This window comes from Heterodontus francisci, chromosome 16 (genome assembly GCF_036365525.1).
Source record: "Heterodontus francisci isolate sHetFra1 chromosome 16, sHetFra1.hap1, whole genome shotgun sequence".
NCBI lineage: Eukaryota > Metazoa > Chordata > Chondrichthyes > Heterodontiformes > Heterodontidae > Heterodontus > Heterodontus francisci.
Window position 1 is genome coordinate 60288160 of NC_090386.1, and position 14992 is coordinate 60303151.

General features: G+C 39.7%; 1 protein-coding gene across 6 annotated transcripts in view; it reads left to right on the plus strand.

The window, feature by feature from the left end:
• Window positions 1-2621: 2621 nt before the first annotated feature.
• jph2 (junctophilin 2) overlaps window positions 2622-14992 on the plus strand; it is a 135553-nt gene continuing 123182 nt past the window's right edge. For all 6 annotated transcript variants that reach the window (XR_010976562.1, XR_010976563.1, XM_068048249.1 and 3 more), the window contains exon 1: window positions 2622-3359. Coding sequence is in view for 4 of the 6 variants with exons in the window: in XM_068048249.1 (XP_067904350.1) it covers window positions 2981-3359 (379 nt within the window). In the remaining 2 variants the exon portion in view is untranslated. The remainder of the gene's footprint in view (window positions 3360-14992) is intronic.

The window sequence follows — 14992 nt, forward strand, 5'->3', positions numbered from 1 at the left end:
ACACATGCACACTATGCACATTGAGATTTAGCTATCTATCCATTTACACTCTGTGCTACAGTATAAATAGTTGCACAAATGTTATTATGGCTTTTGCCAGAAAGAAATTATTACCAGAATATTATAAATCATTACATTTGACACTTTAAAAAAAATTATTTTTAGTTCTTTTCCAGATTCAAGTTGTTGATTTATAACATTCATTTCTAGCTACATATTCTTGACTGAGAAAGCAGAAAATTTTATGATAAAACTCAATATTAAGACTCCTTTAAAATATAGATAAGAGTGGAAAGGTTAGCAAGGTTGAATTATTTTTCATGAGGAAGGAGAGAAAAGGAAATTAAAAGGGTACCAGCACCTCACAGGTTAGCTTGTAAAGCTTTCTTTGTTACCCAAATATGCAGCCTGATATTGTGGTGGTGTATTGCAAAATATTCTTGCATCACTGAAATCACACTGCTTCGCTTGCACATGTCATTGTGTGTCATATTTGTCATAGCTATTTACGAAACCTCCCTTTGCAAGATGATAATGATTTAACCCATTTCACTACATGAGAAGTTACCTTTTACCTTCATTTTGCTAGTAGACTGATTTGATTGTGAACAGGTTTTCCACCATAAAGTTCTCCCAGGTGAGACATACTATTAGTGGCACTTTACTGGTATAGTATTTTCCAATATAATTTGATTTAATTCCAGATGAATCCTCATTTTGAATTTCTTGCACTAAATTATTAAACAAGTAAATACTTAAAAAAAATGCTGACCCTATAATGCCACAGAAATGTATTAAGTATTTGCTGCTAAAATCACCAATGGTAATTTCTAGGCTTTGGTCCTAAAATAAATTGTATTAAAAAAATGCTCATAATTAGTCACTGCCACAGACCCTTATGAACGTCATGAAGAAATGACAGCTCATATTAATTGTGTTAGTTACATCTTGTGCTTTTGGAGCCAGCACCCCCACAAATGCTAATCATCCATGTTTAACATGAACAGTAAGCATTCTGGAGGGGCACGTCTATGTTAGCTGGCTAAACTCCAGCATTACCCCTGTGAAGACTGAAGGGTTCCTATCCTGCACCTAAACTCTCTGGATTTGGGTAAGTGGGGTCGATCCTTCTCCATACAAGTCAAGCTGAAATTCTACTAATGTAGATTTCTCAGCAGTTGTTTGGAGATGATGAAGCATGGTAAATATTGTCATGCAATGAACCCGAGGCCAGTTTTGGGCATACATGCTGGATGCCTGCAGTACCAATAGGGAGGGTGGCACACCTCTGGTGTGGAATGAGTGTGCACAGACCACCTGCCATAATGGACCCGTAGACGCCTGTTTTACACGAGTAAAACGGGCGCTGTGCAATCCAATTTTTAGTGTGTAGCCTTTTAAGTACTTATGTTTTGATACAAACATTTCTATTTCTTGAAGAATAACTAACACTTTATGATCACTGATCATAAGGAAAATGCAACGGTGGCACATTATTACACCAGCTTTGCTGCTGGATTTTAGAAATTCGGATGTAATTTTCTCCTTTCGCGAGAGAGGGCTCTCTGCATGGCAAGCTGCAAAAACGGGTTTCCAGATTTGTGCTTGTTCCTCGCCCTGAAAATAACAAATCCGTAATCAATACGAACACCGAAGGAGAAGAAAAAACATCATCAATGTAAACTCCTTAACAACCTTGCCGCTTACGTATATAACTAGGCATCTGTCTTTTAATACACAAGAGGCCCACATGTAGGAAAATATTAGTATATTGCTCGCGGAAACTTCAGTTCCAATACATAACTAACTCACTCACTGCTGCACCACCAGACAGACCAATTAAGGAATGAAGCAAAAATGGTAATTGCAGCAAAATTTACGTTTTAAATGCAGTAAGTGATCTTGAAAATGAAAAATGTATATTTAATGTAAAAAAAACCTGAAAGGTATAACACATGGTGGATGTAGTGTGAGTAGAACAATATAGCTTATATGGCTGATGACTATTGTACTCTGACTGGGGCGAGCGTGAGTCTATCACCGTGTCTGAAGCTTTAGTAAATCGCACTTAGGACATTTCGTCGCCTTGCGGTGACAGGAATTGCAGGGTCCTCCCACCCAGAACTCAGGATATTTGTTTACATCCCTAAACATTTGAAACAACTATCCAAATAACAGATTTAGCAAAAAAAAACATTGTTTCTACAACCTCTTCAAAAGAGCAAAGGTTATTTCATTACAAGTCCAACAAAAACAAAAGGATTTCAGTGACACACTGGGAAATTTACAGGAAAGCTTTGGAAAGAGAGCTGTCAGTGCAGACCTGGGGCGTTTAATTATCGTTACGTTTCTGGGCGCCCAATTGAAAGACAAAACTGCAATGTTGTGTTCTGATAGCATTATTGTGAGCTAAGAAAAAAAATTACATTTAATGATCAAAACTGATAATAGAGTGGTGGCAATTTACATTAAAAAAACATGATCAATCCTGGCTCCCGAATTATGCAGACGCGTAAAATGTGAGGCTATGCTTGTAATAGCACTACGTATTTTTTAAGTAAATAGACTTTGGTTTATTACATTGTGTGCTCACTGTTTGAAATATTAGTCCAGACACCCGCCCCTTAAAGATGCGGGTAATGTTTTAAAAAAAGGCGTTTGCGGAGATTGTTGATTGGGTTTTATTTTTGGAGCCGAGTGGGATCTGATAGCCTTGTTAGGTATGTTATAACATTCCGGCTGTGTGCGGAGAGGGAGAGCGGGACTGGCTCACTGCTGCTGTCGCCTCTGCTTTCCCCACTGACGTGCGCTTGCTCGCCGGGGAGAGACGCCGCTCACTCGGCTCTCTGCTGCAGGGAGCGCCTTGTATCCCCCCCCCCCCCCCCGCCCCCACCGCCGCCCTCCTCCGTTATAGACTCATTCATTCAGATTCAAATCCCTCTCGCTGATTCTTTTGTCCCGGGCGGCATCCGTTTCATGCATGAGTGGAGGACGGTTTGATTTCGACGATGGAGGGGCGTATTGCGGAGGCTGGGAGGGCGGAAAAGCGCACGGCCACGGCATCTGCACCGGACCCAAGGGCCAGGGCGAGTACTCGGGCTCCTGGAACTACGGCTTTGAGGTGGTCGGCGTCTACACCTGGCCCAGCGGCAACACTTACCAGGGTTACTGGTCTCAGGGCAAAAGGCACGGCCTGGGCTTGGAGACCAAGGGGCGCTGGGTTTACAAAGGCGAGTGGACTCACGGCTTCAAAGGCAGGTACGGAGTCAGGCAGAGCCAGGCGAGCGGGGCCAGGTACGAGGGCACCTGGAATAACGGGCTCCAGGACGGCTACGGCACCGAGAACTACGCGGATGGAGGTAAGATCCTCCCGGCCTTATTATTAATAATAATTTAATTCAAGCAAATCCCTCCCGGCTCATCAAACATGTCATTTTACATCAAAAGAGGCAATTGTAATACGACAACATTCACATTCGTCCTCTTTTCCTAATTTGAAATCTAATTTTTTAAATCATGTGTTTTTGGGGGGGATCAGATTTTTTTTTGAATTGTTTCCTGGCCTCTTGTCAACGTTATTTGTGATTTTCCGGTTGTCATGGTAACTGTATCAACATGTACCACGAGTACAGAATTGAATGTAAACTGAAGAGTTTTTTTTTTATTTTACAATTAACATGCTCAATAAGTTAGTGTGAAGAAAGGATTTGTTAGTTTACTCAGCTCACGTGTACACATCAGCGCATTGTCAAAAAACAAAAGTTGCCAGAAACCAAACTGGAAAACATGTCATGATTTTCTCTAACAACGTTTAGACTTTGTTGAGGAAATAGGAATCAGTCGTTAAAGGGGAAATAATTCCTGTCACTAATCTATGACTCTATGTGCTAGTGTATACAATCGTGGGCCAGAAAAGACTATGTTTCTCTCATTATTTAGAAGAGTTTTTCAAAAGCATATTATCTTTGTGGGGGAGCTAATCAGGGTCTCCTTGGGATCTAGATGGTTCCAGGAAATCAAGCTTGGTGATGTATGTTCAGACTTGGTAATTCAATACCTGACCCAGACAGGCCCACAGTACTCCATCCAGGTCACTGCTAATAACTGACCAAGCAGTCTGCCCCCTAAGAGGATCCAGGACGGGTAGGACTTTTACTAGGAGCTGAAATTCTTCCCACCTGGCTTCAGATAGCTCTGCATGAATGGTAGGGTAGCGCTAGCTTGACAAGTAGAGGGAAATAGCTCCAGTAAACTGCAGTTATAACTGGTTAAACATCAACAGTACCCCTGCACACACTAAGCCCTTCTTGACTTTGTAAATTTGTACCTAACATGTATGGACTTAAGCAAGTGAGATATGTCCTTACAAAAGAGAGCATGTGTACACATTTTGGGAAAATAGTAACCCTATCAGTAGGTGTAGATTTCTCATTAACTTAATTTGGATATTCTGAAACATGGTGATGAGGAATGCCAGACACCTGGCTGATTAAGAAAAAGTATCCATTTTAGAGAGATTTTTTGTTTTCCATATTTCTCCTAGCAACTATATATACATATAGTTACAACATGAAAATAAGCCATTCGGCCCAACCCGTTCACCAGCATTTAACCTCAGCAAATTGTTCTAATCACATTTACCCATCTTGTTCTGATGTCCCTTCAACCTTTTTTTCTTCATACACCTTTCCAATCTAACCTTGAACGTTCACAAAATTTTTGCCTCAGCCACTAACCCTAAAAGTGAATTCCACAGCTTCATAACTCTCAATGTACAGAAGTTTCTCTTGTGCTCTGTTCTACATCTTACATTTAATCTTGTTTGCATAGGCCCTCATTCTTGACTCCTCAACTACTGAAAACAATCTGTTCCTATCTACCCTATCTTATCCTTTCATTAATTGAAACAGATATCACACCATATGTGTGTTGTTCTAATGAAAAATGACCCAATTTTTCAGGTCCTTCCTTGTAGTTAATTATCCTCATAATTATACTGCACACCGAACTCTAACTCTTATTAAAGTTTTATATAGACTTATCATTACCTCTTCGCTTTAACATTCCCTATCTCATGATGGAACCTAGAATTTCACTTGCCTTTTAAAAAAAAAATGCTTATTAACCTGAGACACTGCTTTTAATGTTCTGTGAACTGCATCTCAAAATCTCTCTGCTCATCCACAGCACCAAACCTACTTCCATTTAAATTATAATTACTGCTACTTATTTTATCACAATACATTGGATCACACTTACTGACATTGAATGCCATCTGCCACTTTTTAGCCCATTTTATAAATATTCCTTTGGTCTTCTAAAGAATTAACTATACCTCCTATTTTGGTATCATCTGCAAATTTCAACTCTCTCTCGGCCTATATCCAAATCATTGATATACATTGTGAACAGAAGTGGCCCAGAACTGAACCTTGAGGGATATGACTACTCACTTCCAACTGAAAAACATCCCATAACTACTTGTCTACTTATTTGTTTTTAATCCAGTTTGCTATCCTCCCATCTATACCATACATACCCCTTAAACTTCTCCAGTAATCTCCCATATGGTACCTTATCAAAAGCCTTTATATAGTTCATGCAGACTATATGCAATCACCGATGTTAAAGCAAGTGGCCTATAATTACCCAGACTAGCTCTATCTCCCTTGTTAAAAATGGGTACTACATTGGCCACTCTCCAATACTGCAATCCCAGAAGGATCTCCTCTCCCCACCTCCAGGTTGCAGGGATTGCCTGACTGTTTCCTACTTGGAAAAAGATACACATTCTCAAACCCTATCTAAAAGGTTATTCAATGGTATGATCTTAGAAGAGGAGAAACAATTCAGTAGCTCCTGTAAATCGCAACCAGTCGAATCTTAGATTTTTCACTGTTTTTCTTGGCCCAATCAGTATAATTATTACCCTAATAGGAGTTCTACTGCAGCTACAGTGGGCCGACTTTCTGCCAAATCTGCAGTCTACTGTTTATAACCGTAGGTGTTTCCTCTTGCATCTCAACTTCCTTTTAACCTGATCTCCTAGACTTTGTATATGTAAACTGTACAGTGTTTAAACATAATCTATGAAATGCAAATTACATTTTTTCAGTAACCTGAACTTTATTCCAAAGTGGAATTTTCATCCATAACTAGATATTGATAATGGGAGAATACTTTACCTCTAATTGGGTTGTTGTTACAGTTGATTCCTTTATTTAGAACAAGATTGGTTTGGTAAAATTATCCTTGATATTTTGAAAGTTGTTTATGCAGCCTTTAGGTTGAAGTACAGCCATCAATTATTGAACAACTGTCATCAGTTGTTAGAATGATTCCAATCTGGAAAGTGACTGGACTCAAACTGAAATAAATTCTCATGTAACTAGCTGAATTTAATTTTCTTTGATCAAATTATTATGAGTCAACATTGTCAAAACTAATACTTCAAATAAATATGTATCAGATGAGTTTTTGTCCACAATTCAGTTTTACATTTTATAGCTAGGATTGGGGAAATAACAAATAGGAGCTTTAGAAAATCTTGAAACAGCTCAATCAGAATTAAAATATTTAGCATTAGATCATGGTTAAACTGATTGATGGAAAGGTTTCTATTTCTTCCATTGAAATTATCACAAAGCTATAGAATCATTTCACTTGAATGCACATTAACTGAATTTCTGTAAATATTTTTAATTGAAGCAATTAAAAAAAATTATCTCCATTGTATATTTTTAGTTATAAAAACATAAGCATTTGTCCACTTGTGTATCAGATTATTGTGAAATGCAATGTATCTAAATTAATAAAATGTTCCAACTTATAAAACAACTTAACATCTTGTGTACTGTGTGCACTAAACAGTGATGCTGCCAGAGGAGTTGGCTAGTTTCCATAGTAACAAAGCAACCCACACTGCATCAACTCTTAGCTGCAATATTACACTGCAGTACATGCAATGAATATCTTTGATAGAAATTATATTTTAATATATTTTAACAAGATTGAAAACATTGCAACAGGTTAATCCATAAGTGATTATATATACAGTAAAACATGTTGAAATCAGCATCTGGTTATGGATAAAAATGATTTTGGATTACCTAAGCCAATCTAACTCCCATACACGATTACACCTTCATTTTCATTTCACTAAAGTGTTAAAAATCTGCATTCTGAAAATTCACAATTGCAACTGAAAACGGCAATGAATAATGTATCAACTAAATTAGGGCCTTTCAGTGGTGAAAGTACTCTTTGCAGATGTTGTTTAGTTTTACGCTTCATTGTTGGCATTGGGGAAGTACCAAATACTATTTTATTATCCATGAAATAGTTGTTAATATCATCCCTAATGTATAGTTACATTCAGTTTCAGAACTTGACACTGTTTTGAATTATTCTGCACCAAAGTTGCTGGTTATACAAAATCAAGACAGGCAGCCAGCAAATAAACAAACATAAATTTAAAAACTACCAATGCAGTAATCAAATCACAGGTATGCAGCTTCCATGTTTTGGAACTCCAGAGACCATGCCAGCACTTAGTTTTGTTTGGGAACATTCCTTAGTATGCTAACCACACTCAGGAGTCAACCTTCAATCAGTGGTAGTACTCTTGCCTCTGAGTTGGAAGACTGTGGGTTTAAGTCCCACTCCAGAGATCTGAGTACATAATCTAGGTTGACACTTCATTATTGAGGGAGTGCTGCACTTTGGAAATGCAGTTTTTCAGATGAAGCTTTAAACTAAGGCCCTACCTGCCCCCTCAAGTGGATAATAAAGATCCCATGTTACATATGATACATATTTGAAGACGAGAAAGAGAGTTCTCCTGTTGTTCTGGCCAAAATCTAACCCTCACCCAACATCACTAAAAGATTATCTAGCCATTATCTTCTTGCTGCTTATGGGAACTTGCTGTGAGCAAATTGGCTGCTGTGTTTCTTCATTACAACAATGATTACACCTCAAAACATACTTCTTTGCTTGTAAAATGCTTTGGAACGTTCTGAGGTCATTAAAGGTGCCAGTAAATGCACATTCTTTCTCACTTTCTGCCGTTTATTGTACATTGGCATGTTGCATTTTAAATTATTTCTAAGACTTGCAATTTCTGGTTTAAATTAACAGATTGAAACACTAGAAATAAAGATGTTATTAATGTGCAACAAGAAAGAATACAAAGCAGTATTTTAGAAAATTTAGTACTAATTTAATGATCAAAATAAATCTGCTGCAACATACAGTTGTTAAATGCTTTCAGAAGTTTGGAGTTTTCTATCCTACATACAAGGATAGCTCAGGGCATTGGAACTGCAATATGCTGTGCCAAACAGGGCTAGGATGAGGGTTCACCATACCAAAAACAAAAGTGGGGAAAGTGCATTGCGGTAAAATGGATGATAGCGTATCAGCTGCTCGCTATACTACCTGCCTGATATTCAATTTCATTGACTGCAATACAACTGAATATCAAGAGAGGTGTATAACAGACAACCGTTACAGTACCATCCATTTCACACTACTGCCCAAGACAAATTTGTATCTCAGTCAGTCTGCAATCTTACCTATGTCATTATGTGAAAATAAGGCCTTTCTCTAGAAATTAGCATTCTTGCATAAATCCCAGTGGTTGACTATAACATGACATTGGTGCAGAGCTATGGGAAAAATCTTCAGCCCAGTCTTTTAGCCCAAAGGTGTGTGTGACATGGGTGCTCTCCAAAAGTTTGCTCTGTGCTTTATGGCACCATCACCTCGCATTCAATTATAATCTTAGACTGTTTTAGTGTAAATATCACCAACATCCAGTTGTTCGGCATTTTGCCATTCTGAGATTTGTCACATGATCTTTCATAAAGGGGGAGAGGTGCTGGTGTAGTGGTAATGTCACTGGGCTAGTAATTCAGAGGCCTAGGCTAATGCTCTGGGGACATGGGTTCAGGTCCCACTACGGCAGATGATAAAATTTGAATTCAATTAATAAATCTGGAATTAAAATCTAGTCAAATGGTTACCATGAAACCATTGTCGATTGTTGTAAAAACCCATACGGTTCACTAATGTCCTTTAGGGAAGGAAATCTGCTGTCCTTACCTGGTCTGGCCTACATGTGGCTCCAGACCCACAGCAATGTGGTTGACTCTTAACCAAACCACTACCAAAAAAAATCATTCTCATGACAAAGGGGTGCATCAGCCAATGATCAGGATTCATCAGTGGCTGTCTTTGTCCCCATTCTTAAGTTGACTGTTTTAGAATCATCATTGTGTTTTGAAATTTTACAACTTATTCCACTTTTGCAATTGGTATCACTGTTCCAGCATTAGCCATGGTAAACAGTTTTTTTTTAGCTAAGAGCTCATCATTTAACACAAACAGCTAATCAAAAATTCACAATTTTTGTTACAGCATTTAGGCCTAATATCTGACTTGTGTAAGGCTGTACAAACCTTAGTCTTTATCACACTGACAATTGGACATATTGTAAAGTTTGTATCAGGCACTGTTGGGAACAGCTACAACAAAATCTTAATAAGAAAATGAACCATAGGCCCCTATTTTAATGCGCTCACATCATCTCCCCCCCCCCCCCCCACCTGGCGAAAACCAGATAGGGCAGTTAAAATGGAGTGGGAGACTTACCCATTCCTTTTCCATCCCAATCTGACTCATCTGATACATTTTTATTTGAAGTATTAGTTTTGATAATGTTGACTCATAATAATGTAGGTGAAAAGGATCCCAACCCCAAGCAGATCGGCCTCCGATGATGTAATTGGGGATATCCATATGCTTACCTTTAGAAAGACTACCAATTTCAGCAGAATCAAAGTGGCTATAATAAAAGCAAAGAAGATTTGCTGCTTATCACTGGTACCGGATGATCACTCTACTTCCAAACAGATTAGAGGATTTCTAGTTTTCTCAGTTACTACCCTGTATTATTTGCAACAATCAAATTACTCATTCATACAATTCAAATTATCGTACCTATTCTACGCTTTATATATTTTAAAATATTAAGCTGTGTTGACATTTATTCAGTTCTTTAAGTGTGATATCAAACTTACTGCTGTTAACATTAACATGATTTATCTTTTTCAATTCTTTCTCTACCCTATTCATCCACTTCATTCTATAGTAACTTCACGTGTTCGGAACATTTTAACAAAGTTAACATCAGCTTTTCTGAAGTAAATTATTGTACCATTTAAATTATAAGAACTAAGCTCTAGAATTACAATGGCCTGGATTTTGTGGTAGTAATGACAGTGAAACTGTCAGATTTCACCATCATTGCTCCTCTGAAACTGACAGCAACTTCTGGAGTCCACACACATGCAGTTAAACGTGGAAATGCAGAAGCTGCTTTCAGTGATTCTATGCTTCTCCATAGCGTGCATAGTTCTATGCCCCCCCCAGTCTGCAATTGATTAGAAATCACTGAATGGATGAGAACTGAATGACTGTGAGAATACTTCAATGTGATTGACTGTTAATGACATCATAGAAGTCACAGATATTTATAGCTTGGAAGGAGGTCATTCAGCCCATCGTATCTGCGCCGACCAACAAGGAGCCTTCCAGCCTAATCCCACTTTCCGGCTCTTGGTCTGTAGCCTTGTAGATCATGGCACTTCAGGTGCATACCCAAGTACGTTTTAAATGTTATCAGGGTTTCCGCCTCTCACACCCTTTCAGGCAGTGAGTTCCAGATCCCTACCACCCTCTGGGTAAAAAAGGTTCTCCTCAAATCCCCTCTAAATTACCTACTTCTTACCCTAAATCCATGCCCCCTGGTCATGGACCCCTCAACCAAAGGGAATAGGGCCTTTCTATCCACTGTATGTAGACCTCTCACAATTTTATATGCTTCAAATAGGTCTCCCCTCAGCCTCCTGTGTTACAAAGAAAACAACCCTAGGCTATCCAATCTTTTTGCATAACTAAAATTCTCCAGTCCAGACAACATCCTTGTAAATCTCTTCTGGACCCTCCCTAGTGCAATCACATCTTTCCTACAGTGCAGTGACCAGAACTGCATGCAGTACTCCAGGCGTGACCAAACTAGTGTTTTATCAGTTCCAGCATAACCTCTCAGCTCTTAAATTCTATGCCTCAGCGAATAAAGTCAAGTATCCCACATGCTTCTTGACCACTTTATCTATCTGTCCAGCCACCTTCAGGGATCTGTGGACATGCACTCCAAGATCCCTCTGTTCCTCTATACTTCTCAGTATCCTTCCATTTATTGTGTATTCCCTTGCCTTGTTAGCCTTCCCCAAATGCATTATTTCACAGTTCTCTGTTTTGAACTCCATTTACCAGCATTGGCATACCTGACTAGTCCATTGATAGCTTCCTGCAGTCTACAACTTTCTTCATCATTAATCAACCACATGGCCAATTTTTCTATCATCTGCAAACTTCTTAATCATACTCGCTACATTCAAGTCCAAATATTGATATATATCACAGAAAGCAAGGGACCTAGAACAGCCTTCCATCACAAAATTGTGAAAGTTCAGAGCCAACATGTACCTGTTGAGGTGAAGGGTAGGACCAACAGGCCCAGGGAACCCTGGATGTCAAGGGATATAGAGGATTGGATTAGGAAAAAAAGGAGGCTTACGGCAGATCCCAAGCGCTGAAAACAGCGGAGGCATTAGAGGGGTACAGAAAGTGTAGGGTGGCACTTAAAAAAGTAATTAGGAGAGCGAAGAGGGGACATGAAAAAACACTGGCTGGCAAGATAAAGGAAAATCCTAAGGCGTTTTATAAGTATATTAAGGGTAAGAGAATAATCAGGGTAAGAGTAGGGTCCATTAGGGACCAACATGGCAATCTTTGTGTGGAGTCGGAGGACAGAGGTGAGGTTTTAAATGATTACATTTCATTGGTATTCACTATGGAGAAGGACAATGTAGGTGTAGAGATCAGGGAGGGGGATTGTGATATACTTGAACATATTAGCATTGAAAGGGAGTACGTATTAACTGTTTTAGCAGGCTTAAAAGTGGATAGATCCTCAGGCCCAGATGAGATGTATCCCAGGCTGTTATGTGAGGCAAGGGAGGAGATAGCAGGGGCTTTGACACAAATTTTCAAATCCTCTCTAGCCACAGGAGAGGTACCAGAGGACTGCGAATGTGGTACCATTATTCAAGAAGGGTAGCAGGGATAAACCAGGTAATTGCAGGCTGGTGAGTCTAACATCAGTGGTTGGTAAAAATTCTGAGGGACAGGATTAATCAGGGATAGTCAGCATGGCTTTGTCAGGGGGAGATCGTGTCTAACTAACTTGATTGAATTTTTTGAGGAGGTGACTAGATGTGTAGATGAGGGTAAAGCAGTAGATGTAGTATACATGGATTTCAGTTAGGCTTTTGATAAGGTCCCGCATGGGAGATTGGTTAAGAAGGTAAGAGCCCATGGGATCCAAAATTGGCTTAGTGGCAGGAGGCAGAGGGTAATGGTCAAGGGCTGTTTTTGCGATTGGAAGCCTGTGACTAGTGTACCACAGGGATTGGTGCTGGGACATTGCTGTTTATAGTGTACATTAATGATTTATTTATTTTTTATTTATTGTTTTATTTAGAGATACAGCACTGAAACAGGCCCTTCGGCCCACCGAGTCCGTGCCGACCATCAACCACCCATTTATACTAATCCTACATTAATCCCATTACCCTCTCACATCCCCACCTTCCCTCAATTGCCCTACCACCTACGTATACTAGGGGCAATTTATAATGGCCAATTTACCTATCAACCTGCAATTCTTTGACTGTGGGAGGAAACCGGTGAAAACCCACGCGGTCACAGGGAGAACTTGCAAACTCCACACAAGCAGTACCCAGAATCGAACCCGAGTCGCTGAAGCTGTGAGGCGGCAATGCTAGCCACTGCGCCACCCCATTTAGACGTGAATATAGGAGGTATGATCAGTAAGTTCGCAGATGACCCGCAAATTGGTGGTGGTGTAAATAGTGAGAAGGAAATCTTTAGATTACAAGGAGATATAGATGGGCTGGTAAGATGGGCGGAGAAGTGGAAAATGGAATTTTATCCTGAAAAGTGTGAGGTGATGCATTTTGGGAGGACTAACTTGGCAAGGGAATATACAATGGATGGTAGGACCCTAGGAAGTACAGAAGGTCAGAGGGACCTTGGTGTACTTGTCCAAAGATCACTGAAGGCAGCAGCACAGGTAGATAAGGTGCCTTTATTAGTCAAGGCATAGAATATAAGAGCAGGGAGGTTTTGATGGAGCTGTATAAAACGCTAGTTAGGCTACAGCTGGAGTACTGTGTACAGTTCTGGTCACCACACTATAGGAAGGATGTGATTGCACTGGAGAGGGTGCAGAAGAGATTTACCAGGATGTTGCCTGGGCTGGAGCATTTCAGCTACGAAGAGAGACTGAAAAGGCTAGGGTTGTTTTCCTTGGAGCAGGGAAGGTTGAGGGCAGACATGATTGAGGTGTACAGGATTATGAGGGGCATTGATAGATTAGACAGGAAGAAACGTTTTCCCTTTGCGGAGGGGTCAAGAACCGGGGGAATAGATTTAGGGTAAGGGGTAGGAGGTTTAGGGGGCATTTGAGGAAATATTTTTTCACCCAGCGGGTGGTTGGAATCTGGAACGCACTGCCTGAAGAGGTGATGGAGGTAGGAACCCTCACAACATTTAAGAAGTATTCAGATGAGCACTTGAAACACTATAACATAGAAGGCTACGGACCAAGTGCAGGAATATGGGATTAGAATTGTTGGTTGCTGGATGGCCAGCACAGACACAATGGGCTGAAGGGCCTGTTTCTGTGCTGCAAAACTCTATGACTCTAAAAGGACCCAATGACTATTACCCTTTGCTTCCTGCCTCTGAGCCAATTTTGGATTCGCCTTGCCACTTTGCCTCGGATCCCATGGTCTTTTACTTTCATGACCAGTCTGTCTTGTGGGATCTTATCAAAAGCTTTGCTAAAATCCATATGGACTACATCAAATGCGTTACCCTCATCGACCCTCCTTGTTACCTCCTCAAAAAAATCAATCATGTTAGTCAGACACTACCTTCCCTTAACAAATCCATGCGTCTTTGATTAATCTGTGTCTTTCTAAATAAAAATTTATCCAGTCCCTCAGAATTTTTTCCAATAATTTTCCCATTACCGAGGTTAGGCTGATTGGCTTATAAGTACTCAATCTATCCCTTTCTCCTTTTTTTAAACAACAGCCTAAGATACATTTCACCTAAGCCTAGGGATTTATCTACTTGCAAAGATGTTAATTAAATCCCTTAATATTTCCTCTCTCACTATGTTAATTTCATCTAATATTTCACACTCCTGCTCCTTGATTGCAATATCTGTATCATCCCTCTCTTTTGTGAAAACAGACACAAAGATTTCATTAAGTCTTCCACCTCCACACACAGGTTACCCTTATGGTCCCTACTCTTTCTTTGGTTATTCTCTTGTTCTTTATGTATTTATAAAAAATCTTTGTGCTATCCTTGATTTTACTTGCCAATATTTTTTCATGCCTTCTCTTTGCTTTCCTAAGTTCCTTTATAATTTCACCCCTACACTTTATATACTCCGCTAGGTTTTCTGCAGTATTCAGCCCTCGGTATCTGTCATAATGTTTCCCTTTTTTTCCTCTATTCTCTTCTTTAAGCATCTTGACATCCAGGTGGCTCTAAATTTGTTGTTCCCACCCTTTTTCGTTTAAGGGAACATACTAGCTCTGAACCCTCAATATGTCTTCCTTGAATGCCTCCCACTGATCCGGCACTGATTTATCTTCAGTTAGCAGTTTCCAGTCCACTTTAGCTAAATCACATCGCAGCTTAGTAAAATTAGCTTTTCTGCAATTAAGAACTTTTATTCCTGGTCTATCTTTGACCTTTTTCAAAACTACCCTAAATCTAACTGAATTATGATCACTTCCACCAAAGTGCTCCCCAACTGATACCC